A 12,147-nucleotide genomic window follows, 5' to 3' on the forward strand; every position below is an offset into this window, starting at 1 on the left:
TAAAATTAATTTTGAATAAGTTTTATATTTAATAATAAATTTAATAATTAAATTGTAATTTTAAATTATTAATTTAGTTTTTCGACTAATATGAAAAGAAGGTAGTAGTTAGTTTTATTAAAATTCAAAGAATAATTGATTTAATTTTAAAATTTTAATATATAAAAAAAGTGTATAAATCAATATTAAATCAGATTTTAAGAGAATTAGTCTAAATAAAAGATACGGGTAAAACGCGTTTGGGGAATAACATTTTAGTCAAAAGCGGGCTATGTATGTCAAATCGCGGGAAATCTAATGAAGATAACCGCTTATATCTTTTCTCTTCGTTAAAATAGCTATAGATTTCATCATCTCTACTTTTTAACGTTTCATACATCTCTCTCCTCTCACATAGAGACACAAGAGTGGTCACTGGCCAGTGTAAAGCCACTAACAGCTCTAGGCCTGCAATTTTTTTTCTTCAGATTATTACAAAAAATTTAATAAAACAAAACATGAAAAGCGATTTTTTGTGTTCGCTTCTTTTTCGACTTTTAATGGAGCAGGCCGGCAGCACCGAGACAAAGAAAAGAATGAGTTTCTCTCTCGAGGATTCCTATGCTATCCATAAAAATAACTAATGTGCTTTTCCTTTAAAAAAGAAAAAACAAAAAAAAGGTCCTAATTGTTGTTTGAATATTTGATAAAATCGTAAACAATGAAATGGCAGTGTCTTAAAAGAAGGAGAAGGGCACTGTTACTTGTTTGTTGCTGTTCTTTAAAGTTTTTGTAAATAATGCATATTTGTTAACAGAAGAAAAATAATGGAAGCATCAATAACCACAGCCAAAGGTACTGGAGGAGAGGTGAGGCATCTTCACATCATTTATTTCCTCAGCCATATGGGTCGCATAGAGCATCCTCATCTCATTCGGGTTCATCATCTCAATCGCAACGGAGTCTATCTCCGAGGTTTTTGTCTGTAAATCTTTGTTTGTTTGTATCATGTTACGTTCAATTATTATTTATTAAACATGTTCGTTAAAAATTTTGTTTAAACAGACGTGAAGAGATGGATGACAGATTTGCGAGGGAAAGACATGCCAGATGCCTTTGCGTGGTCTTATAAGAGGTTTGTTTGAAACAATATAAACGTATACGTTAAATCATTTATGAGAGGGCAAATTTCCATTGATTACTCAATTATAGTGGTTCACATTTTGCCATCCAGAAGGTACAAGAATGATTATGTTTGGCAAGATTTAACGGATGATGATCTCATTACCCCAATCTCTGACAATGAATATGTCCTAAAAGGATCTGAAGTTTTCCCCACCAGTCGTTTTGGTAATTAATTTCATATTCTATTTTCTTATTCCAAATTCTATCATTCTTGCAAATCTTTATATTTTTGTATATGTTCTGTGATTCAAACAGATGCTAATGCTAATGGTGAAAATAAAGTTTCCGTTATAAAAAATGGCAAGCTTGTTGGAGTTGACGCAGCTTCAAGCCAGACTTCCCTAAATCCTATTATAGATACCCCAACAAAAGCATCCCCAGAAATTTATGAAGAATCGCCTATATTTAGCTCAGATTGCTCAACAATAACCGAAGATTCCACGAAACAAGAACAAGGTCCAAGCAAATTCAATCCCCTTGAAGAAAATATGGACAAGTGTGGAAGCCTTCCGTCGTCGTATGTTAACTCCAATTTGTTGGGTCAAAAGAAGAAGAAGAAGAAGAGATACGGCAGCAACAATAACAACGATGATGATGGCAATGATAGTAGAAAAAGCAGCTGTAGCATTGAAAAGATGGGTACTCGAAGCTCATCATTTTCTTTGTCGTCCCCATCGCCATCACTAGAGTCGCAGTTTGCAAAGAGTAAGCGCTATTCAACTGGAGCTTCAAAAATGCTTCGAAACTTGATTACTTGCGGTGCTGTCGATACAAATGATACTGCTGTAGTTGCGGCTAATAAATATTCTTCAAATAAGTCTGTGAAAAAGGGGGATGAGATTTGCAAAGGGGAGATACTTGGAGGGTCTTCAAGAGGATTTGGGACTCCTTGGAATCACCAGGACCAACAATACAATGCGAGGTATTATCATAATGATCTATTAAAAGTTTGATTACTAGTATATGGGAATAATGATACAGTCCAAACTAAATTTGATTTTAATACAAAATGTTATTTTATTTTATTTTAATTTAATTATCTTATAATCTAAAAATTAACACATAATAAAAATAATTAATCAAAATTCAGTATCTAAAAAATAAAAATTCATAGTTATTCATCGCTAAAGAAAACTAGATAATAATTAAAAATAAAATTAAATGATTAAAATTTAAAAAATAAATTTAATAATTAGATTAAAAAATCAAATATAAAATTATTACTATTTATATCATTATTCCATTTATAAGATGAAAGAAAAAACTATTAATATGGTAATACAAGTTTAATACGTTCCTCCTCAATTGGGTTGTGCCTTAGGAGGACAAATTTCGATGGGCCGAAGCAGCAGCAAAGCGGAATTGGCAAACCGAAAGGGGTTCCTCCTGCATACAAGCCAGTGGGTACACCCACCTGCTCGTAAGTGACATCAACCTTACTTCTGATCTTACTACAAACTAGTCATATTTGCTTAAGAAGAATGCACAAATGTGATTATACTAAAGCACAGAACCAAAAGTCAAAACAAATACTCTAATTGCAAGCTTGACAAGGTCAATTTTAAAGCGATTATGCTGATTATATAATCTTTTATTATATTAAATAATTTACACCACAATGATAAAACTTATATAATATTATACAATAGAAAAATATTTTTAATCTGATAAAAATCTTAGTGTATAAGTTTTATATTAATTAGATAATGTTTTATTCAATTATATAATTTGTACGATAAAATGTGCAATAAGAAGCAAATTACATGTTAATGATTACACAATTTGATTAAATATAATAAAATTTATATAATTAACATGAAAATTACTTATTGAGATCTTTTATATAAATTTAACTATATTTTATAAATTCTTGTTAAATAATCACAAATATAATATGTCACTCTCAAGTACGTATTGAGTATTGACTCTTTAATCTTGCTATAGTTGTCATCCACCTCCTCATAAATAAAATGTATATGTAAGAACTGAGAACTAATCTTTTAGAAATCTAAATGCCATAATACCTTCCAAGTTTTCCTAGGCATTATCTAATTGCAAGTTGCTAAATGTAAAAAAGCATGTTTTAAGTAAATTAAATTAAATTATATGAGATAGTAATGATATTCTCTTTAATTAAGATGTTAAATTTGAATTTTAAATATATAATTGTGTTAGAATTTTTAATAAAATATTTTATTATTTGTAAAAATTTTATTCTAGACATTCTAGATTATTAGAATTCACTAGCTTAATAATTTAAATATAATTTTAATATCATACTAACTAATAAATTAATTCTAATTAGACAATGATTTTGAATCTAGAAATTAATATTTAGATTATATTCTTAATATTTATATTAAGTAAGAGATTAGTTTTTTAATTAGAAAATAATTTCTAACAAAAAAAAGTAATGTAATTATATTTACAGTATTAATTTATATAATACTAAAATTAAGTAATAAATATTTCTAAAATAATTTTTATATGATTACTAATAAAATCTTAAAACATTAAAAAAGAAAAGTGTTTAAAATATTTGATTTATTATTATTCTTAAAATTATTATAAATTATTATAAATAATTATAAAATATTAGATTTTGTTTATAATCTAATTTACTGTATTATTTATAATCAAAATAATCATAATAATAATATATGCAGTTTTTAAAATCAGAAAATAAAAGAATTTTTTTCTTTGAAAAACACTTTTATACTCAAGGAATTAGGCTTTTATGACTACGTATTACCAATTGCTGAAGTATGTAACTTGAAGAAAATACAAAATAAGTATACATGCTTCCTTTTAAAATGTGTGTTTAAAATTTAAAAAATTTAGAAATATATATATGCATTATACGACTATTATTATTATTTTGATTATAAAATTAAGTGTATAGATAGAATTTAATAAATTTTTTAATATTTAAAATAATAAATTAAATATTTTTAAGTATTTTTCTTAATTTATAGAAAAATTTTATTTAAAGTTATAACATAAGGCATAAAAGATAATTTTTAAATATCTTTCTTTGATTACATAATACAAAATCAATTTAAATTACTACTTTTACGTATACAAGATTTATATATAATAAAATTAATATATTTATTAGATCATGGCTGTCCGTACCAATATTTTTATTTTGACAATGTAATGTAGAATAGGTGTAAGAAAAATATTTTTATTTTTAAATCCATCCATTTAAAGTTTTTTATTTACTTAATATTGTATCGAATATTGAATTTTAATTTTTTAATATGTTGTTAGTGTAATAGTGTAAAAATTATTTTTAAATGTTTATTAATTAATTCTAGTATTATATAAATAATGATATTATTAAAATTAAAAATTAATTATTAGTGAATATAATTATAAAAAATTAACTTAACATATTATTCTTCAAAATCAAAATTATTATCTAATTAGAAACTAATATATTATTTAATATAGAATTAAAATATTATTAATTTACTATTTTTTATGATTAGAATCAGTATTTTAATTAAAGATGTAATTTACTAAGTAATAATAAATTAATAAAAACATTATAAGATTATAAATATATATATATATTAATGTCTTAGACTCAAGAATTAATAATCTGTATAGATAAAGAAAGTCTCCCTTCGAAAAACTCTTCTACCCGCTCGATCTCCAGCCGGACTTTTCTGCCTAGTGATTCGTGGATAATGTACCAACCAATGCCAAAATTATATATTCTTCATTTAGAGCAATTGAAAATAGAAAAGCTTAATTTGGTAAAAGATTGTTTATTAATATTGGTTTCAGTTTTCATTTCCAGTGAAATAACCAATTAAATTTCTTCAACGTGATATAAACTTTGATGTCATAAAAAAAATTTGATGTCTAGACTTTATTATTAAAATATTATTATTTAAGTATATTAAATTAATTAAATATTAAAATCAAGAAAAAAATTAATTTTTTATATGTTCAAATAAGAATATTTTAATAATAGGATTAGTCAACAATTCTAATATTAATTCATTTTTTTTATAATATAATTTACGCTAGATCAACAAATTTAAGTTCTTTTTTAACAGTAGTTAGGAGTATGTATTACACGCCGTTAGTGCATGTAGAAATAATTTTAAATTTGTTGTACTAAATTTTGTACTTTAATATTTTGAGGTTATGTCCTTATATTTTTATTTTCATAACATTTAACCTCTATTTTTTTATTTTGGTAAATTAACCCCCCACAAATTATTATTTAAACTTTAATTTGTAAGATTGATAATAATTCATTATAATTTAGATTCAAAAAAATATATTTTCTATATTTTAATAAGAAGCTACTAATTTAATTGGAATGATCCACTTAATATTAATCTATTTAAATTAAAATTCTAATTTGTAAGATTAAATTAGTCATATTAATTAAAACATAATGTTTTAATTAATAATAATAAGAGATGGAATAATAAAAAAAGAGACATAAGTTATTATAAAGAGATAATTATAGAACAAGATTCTAATTTTAACAAATAATAAAAATTAAGACAAATGATAAATATATAAATAAGAACTTATTAGTTGTAGAGATATTCAATTAGGCGTTAATCAAATTACATATCTATTAATTAAATATATACAAAATCAACTAAATAAAAAATTATTAATTCATTCATATATATTTCATAGAATTTTAATATTCATTATAAAGCAAATATCTAAAATTCTTCATTATTATATAACAAAAAAAGAAAGTTTTATTTTTTATCTTTAGATAAAGTACATAATTTAGTCAAATTCCTAACTTATTGAACTAATATTTAAATTAATTGTAAATAATTTTAGTGTATTGAATAAATTCTTTTAATAAAATAATTAAGGACTTAATTGGTTAAAAATTAAGATATAAGGACTTAATAAGTATAATGAAAAAATACAGGGACCAAATAGTATATTTCGCGCACAAAGTTAACACCGTCTATACCTTCCACCAGAAAAATACCTAAATTAGATAAAAATAAAAGCAAAAGACCCAATATCACAAAATAAAAGTGCAAGGACTGACATCCAAAAATAATAAAAGTACAGGGGCCAAATATGGGTTATTAGTTTCATTAAGGACAGAATTTGTCATAAGAGTTTTGAAGAGCAATTAAGATATATATTATCATAAAAGATGCAACTTTTATTCCTAGCATAGTGATTCAGTCCCCCCAAAAGGTCCCATAAATTCAAATTCTTTTACATGAAGTTCACAAGATCGCAGTCACTTTCAATTTCTATTGCACAAAATTACAATATTTACTCAAATCAGTGTTTTCTCTTTTTTTTTTTTTTTCATTCAACTATAATCATCACCGGAATTAATATCCTACTCAACTGTATGAGGAAATGTTACCTGTGAGTGATAAACTGACCTTAAATTTTGTGCTCAATTAACTTATGAATTTGAAAGCGTCAGATAATGATTGAGATCTTTGTGAAAATAATGCAGGCAATGTGGTAAGTCGTTCAAGCCAGAGAAACTGCACACACACATGAAGTCCTGCAAAGGAATGAAAGCTTCTGGAAAGCCTGCTGCAGCATCTTTCAAGAGGAATCCACCCCCTCCTTCCATGACTAAACTAATGACTATTTCATGACCAACTAAATTTTCAGAATGTTATAAATATCAAAAGTGAATTTTGCGAGTTAGATGCTTGGAAAAGAAATGATTGGAATTATAAAATCTCCAACTGTCAAGTGAGTAGTATCTGCTAGGAGTTTAGAAGGGCAAAACCTGTTTTTCCAGAGGATCACCTACACCTGGAAAAACATTGCCAGCAGTCAAGCTACTTGAGAAAAAGCTGAAAATGATATATGTTTCTTAGAATCATAACTAATCCTCATATCATCAGAAAAAAAAAATTACATTCGATCTGATTAGCATAACAATGAAGTGTATAAGTTAATTTTATTAGACATCAACTAAAAACACTCTTACTGGTCAGAAGACACTTGCAATGTATGTCTTCACAAATTAACCATATACCTGATGCCTAATTGCCCTTTGAGTTAGAAATCCATCAGCTTCATAGTATGACTTTGGTTAGTTCTGACTAAATCCACTCAATAGAAGCAACAGCAACATCAACATGTTCCAGTAGAAACCCATATAATTTCGTTTTCAATTCTTCTATCCTCTCATTCACCTTAATCCCACCACCGCGCAAGTCATCTAGCCACTGGTTCACCTTTTTAAGCTGCCTTAGAAGAGAGGCGATTTCAGAAACTTCCCCTATGCAAAACCGGAATCCATTGTTGAATGAATTCTCCATGTACTTAAAAAACCACTCACGAGAATGCAAGAGCAGCTTGTCTGCTAAATTTGCTGTCTCCTTGAGTCCACTTCCCTTATGACAATTCTCTCTTTTGGGATTCATTTTCTTTGTGGCTGAAGGATGTCTCAGTGAAGATGGCACTTGCTTAGGACTTGAACCTGATAAGTTGCCAGATTTCCAGGACTTGGTCTGTTTTGAGGTGATTGATTGTCGGAATTAAATTCCTCTGGGACCCTAGGACAAGATAATGACATTTATCACTACTCAATATTTGACTCTTCTGTGGCCTCTTGGACACAATAAATTTGGAAACGTTAGTCTCTATGGCAGCGTGAACCCAGGATGTTGCATTCCTGTTGGTTTTAGTTTTACATACATCAGGCAATATACACTGTTGGCTACTATGAACGCTTGATTTTGAGTCTGGATCCCAACACCAAGTAAGGAATTAACAATCATCGCCGCTCTGTTTATTTTCTGGTAAAAATCCAAATATTGTTCGACTAATGGTGCGGAAGACATATTCTGGGACGACCTGCACAATTCTGCAAATGCTATGAAAAGGACAAAAAAAATAAAACATAGTGTATAAATTCTTGTATCACTGTTATTCCTTTGTTTGTTAAGTATGAATTGTTAGATTCAGAATTCAGTTTAATGCTTCCCCTCATTCAAAAAAGGAAATTGCAATGCACGAAATTTATCAAATTAAAAAGTGCAAATTGACACAATGCAAAAGATGAGAAAATCGGTTTGATATTCATAATTGCGCTAGCAAGACAGGGAGAAGCAACATGCTAGCAGAAGAAAACTAAGGGATGCAAACCAGTTAGCAATGAAAAGGATGCAAACCAATGAGCAATGAAAAGGATGTAATAAGAGAAGAATAAGATTCACACTGCACGCAGAGAAGGATACTTTGAGCAGTTGATGACTCTTCCAGCGCACTTGCAGCAGCCAAAAAAACATAATTTCTACGATGCACAGTTTCCTTTAATATGAATAATGTAAGAACCAATTTGGTATGTCTAGAACAGAAACTCATGAGCATGGATCGTCAACCATGTAGAAATAGCTTCAACCTTTTCTTTATGCACCTTATCTTATTAGCGCTAACAAAAGAAAGATCACCTTAGGGTGCAAAAATCACACTTGGTAAAATTAGCATAAAGCTTCTCTTCGCATAAAACATCAAATAATATCCTAAGATGCTCTAAATGCTCATGCATGAAATTGCTATAAACTAAGATGTCATCAAAATCTACAAAAACAAATTCACCAATGAAAGAATGCAAAACATGGTTCATAAGTCTTATAAAAGTGCTGGGGGCATTAGTTAAGTCAAAAGACATCACTAGCCAAGCATACAAACCATTTTTAGTCTTAAAGACAGTTTTCCATACATCACTCAATTTTATGCGTATTTGATGATAACCAAATTTACGATCAATTTTAGAGAAAATTTTAGCACCATGAAATTCTTCTAACATTGTCATCTAATTTAGGAATTGGATGCCAATACTTTACTGTAATTTTATTCACAGTGCAACAATTAACACACATCCTCCAAGATCCATCCTCTTTTGGCACCAAAAGAACTGGAACTACGCATAGGCTCGCACTCTCTCTAATCAATTCTTTGGAAAGCAAATCCTCCACTTGTCGTTGCAATATTCTCAAAATTAAAAGAATGACGATTAGTAAAACCATCATGAACAACCTTCCTATCAAATTGCTAATGATGATCTAACAAGATATGGCTAGCTTGCATAGGTATTACATGACATAAAAACTTGATCATTATATTGTACTATAAAGAAAGAAATCAATACTTGCCTAATTACCTTAATACCACCAGAATTATTCAACCAATGTAATCTATAAGGCTTAGGGTGTTTAGTTGTCTTTAAATAAAGTTTATCAACTAAACTAGCATTAATAACATTAGTAAAACTCCTCCCATCTATAATCATACTACACAATTTATTTATAATTTTACATCTAGTATGAAAGATAAACTAGCATTAACAACATTAGTACAACTCCTCTTTGGCCTGCACATTCAAAGCACACATCATGACATAAGAAAAGATTTTACCATTAGGGGCATATTCGACATCCTCTTTATCTTGTGCACTATCTTCTAAAGCTGGCATATCATCTTCGTAACTATCATCTCCTTCATTTACCACATCACAATTGTCCATGACTATCATGACTCATTGATTAGGGCATTCGACTTGTCTATAATTGTAGCCTTTGCACTTGAAACATTAGATCTTTGAACTCGAACTACTAGCCTTTCCTTTACCCTTGTCATTAGTAGCTTTATCCTTATTACTGTAGTTCAACTTGTTTTAACCAAAGTTATTTCCACCCTTTTGATTTCTCTAAGTAGACTTATTTGAGAATTTAGGGGTAGAATTACCATTGATTAGAGTTTGAAGTTGTCTTTCAACCTTTATCGCAAAAGGAAGCAGATCTTCCATATCCATATAAGATTGTATTTCAACTTGATTGGCAATGTCTCGATTGAGCCTATTCAAGAATCTTGCCATTGTCGCCTCCCTATCTTCATCAATATTTACTCGGATTATTGCTAGCTCCATCTTTTGGCAGTATTCATTCACAGACTTAGTTCCTTGTACAAGCTTTTAAAGCTTATTTTATAATTTCCTATAGTAATGTGAATGAAAAAACTATTCAGATTATCCTTTTCATCTCTCCCTATGATGAAATAGGATACTCATCTTTGCGCCTCCTAACTGTAATCAATTAGTCCCACCAAACACTCACATAATCAGTAAACTTAATAAAAGCAAGTTTTACTTTTTAACTTCTGTGAAGTTATGGCATTCAAATACATGCTCTACTTTCTTTTCCCATACCAAGTATACTTTTGGATTGCCTTTTCTTTGAAAACCAGGAATCCTTAGTTTAATGGATCCAAGTTTCCATCCCTCCTCCCTTGCCAAAAGTTCTGATTGAATGCACCATCTTCATCATCAATCCAATTGTTCTTCCTTGGTAGAGGTGGAGATGTTGTTCAGTTGACTCTCTCTCTTTCATCTCTTTCAATTCTCAACTCATCAGGTTGTGCCAAAATTCTCACAAAAGTATCTTGCACTAACTTCTTCTATAACTTATCATCATTTTGGTGCGACCATGATGATTTAGGTACCTATAAAGAAACATTAGAGTAAACAAGAATTCACTCCCTCACATGTTTCCTCTCAAGTGTTTGTTCACACACCCTCTAATACTCTCGCTAACTCACACCATCCCTCTCTCTTTGGTTCTTACAAAATGCTTATCACTTTACTAGTTACAACCCATAAGTGATCAAAGATAACCAAGAATAGTTTGAAGAAGAAGAAGAAAAGGATTGGTAGAGTTTTGGCAAGAAATAATTAGAAAGAAAAAACAAAGTTTGAACCTTTCTTTGATACTAAGTTTGGTCAAAAAGAAAATATCTTAATTCTTGTTTCTTGAATTGAGGTTTGTGACTAGGGTTTGGAAAAAAAGGTGAATCAGATACGTTTGCAAAAGAAAGAAAATATCAAAAATTGTGTTTTAGGGATAATTCGCCAAAAAAGAAAGAAGAAGAAAAGAAACTGATTCCTTTAGTTTATGAATGATTTGCGGATTAGAAAAGGTAGAAAGTAATTATGGAGGTCTTGGAAAGAAACTATTTTTTGGGTATCAAGAAAGAAAAGAAGTCTTTTCGTGTTGTGATAAGTGCTCGAGATGATGTAGTTTAGTTGTTGTTTAGGTCCGGCTACGTTAGGAAAAGAAAAAAGAAGTTTAGTTTTGACTTGTTGAGTTGCTTATCTTGCTTCCTTGTTTCCAAAGTAATTCTAATTTTCTTATTGACCAAGATTTCAGCCATAAATGGACTTCCTTTTCCAATTGAGACTTGATTTCGGCTTAATCAAGAATTGATTGACCTGATTAAGCAAGTTTCTAGAAGTTTCCATATCTAGCGCACAATTCTTCCAATCCGCACTCCCTTTATCATATTGACCTAGTATTTCGTCTTCTTCACCAATATCATCACCAAGGTTGAAATTACAAGCTTTAATGGAAAAATAAGGACTTTTTGTTTACCATAATGCAAAAATTATAAGAACATAAAGCACTAGCTATTACAATCTTGAACTTGAGCCTAAACTTTAATACCAAAACTACTATGACCCTAGACAATCTATTGAATAAAGCCAATAACAAGACATTTTGAGGATCTATCGAGAACAAGATCAATGGATACACAACTAAAAACTCATAACAATCTACTGAAGGAACCCTTAGCTATCAATGAACTCAACAAAGTTGCAATGTTCAAAAGAATAAGCCCTCGCAAGAACTTAGAAAGAGAACACTCTCAAGCATCAAATTAATATCAGCGATAAGTTTTACAAGTTTGGAACCCTTAAGTATTTATAGAGAATACTTAGGGTTAATATAAACCTAGATAAGCATAAAACACATAATAAAGCCTAACTAAGGTGGTGCCATATACATTGGGCGATACATAGAAATATAAGTCCTAATAAGCTTAATTAAAGCCTAACCTAAGTAGTTAACATGAAAAGGCCCAAAGAAGTAAAGTTTACAACAAAAAGGATAATATGGCCAGATTGAATTAAGAACAAACACTAAGTGCAATTCTGCCTAAAAGAAG

General features: G+C 29.2%; 2 protein-coding genes across 4 annotated transcripts; one reads left to right on the forward strand and one right to left on the reverse strand.

Moving 5' to 3' along the window:
• The first annotated feature begins 365 nt into the window (after nucleotides 1–365).
• LOC8289323 (protein SOSEKI 1) lies at nucleotides 366–7,003 on the forward strand. 3 transcript variants are annotated; one of them, XM_048375494.1, is made up of 6 exons: nucleotides 366–954; nucleotides 1,045–1,114; nucleotides 1,217–1,329; nucleotides 1,420–2,086; nucleotides 2,486–2,584; nucleotides 6,641–7,002. In XM_048375494.1, the coding sequence occupies exons 1-6, from the start codon at nucleotides 807–809 to the stop codon at nucleotides 6,786–6,788; spliced, it is 1,245 nt and encodes a 414-aa protein (XP_048231451.1). In that variant the 5' UTR covers nucleotides 366–806; the 3' UTR covers nucleotides 6,789–7,002. The 3 variants fall into 3 exon arrangements, with proteins under 3 accessions (XP_048231451.1, XP_048231450.1, XP_048231452.1); XM_048375493.1 differs by having other exon boundaries at nucleotides 1,214–1,329; nucleotides 6,641–7,000; XM_048375495.1 differs by lacking the exon at nucleotides 2,486–2,584 and having other exon boundaries at nucleotides 1,214–1,329; nucleotides 6,641–7,003.
• Nucleotides 6,786–9,673, reverse strand: LOC107262701. Its single transcript, XM_015729120.3, is given in 8 exon segments — nucleotides 6,786–6,951; nucleotides 7,178–7,639; nucleotides 7,642–7,695; nucleotides 7,698–7,895; nucleotides 7,898–8,020; nucleotides 8,364–8,494; nucleotides 8,598–8,727; nucleotides 9,565–9,673. Coding segments are annotated over 7 exon segments (1,140 nt in total). The 3' UTR covers nucleotides 6,786–6,951; nucleotides 7,178–7,244.
• Nucleotides 9,674–12,147: the final 2,474 nt, after the last annotated feature.

The sequence above is a fragment of the Ricinus communis genome, chromosome 6 (genome assembly GCF_019578655.1).
Source record: "Ricinus communis isolate WT05 ecotype wild-type chromosome 6, ASM1957865v1, whole genome shotgun sequence".
Classification (NCBI taxonomy): domain Eukaryota; kingdom Viridiplantae; phylum Streptophyta; class Magnoliopsida; order Malpighiales; family Euphorbiaceae; genus Ricinus; species Ricinus communis.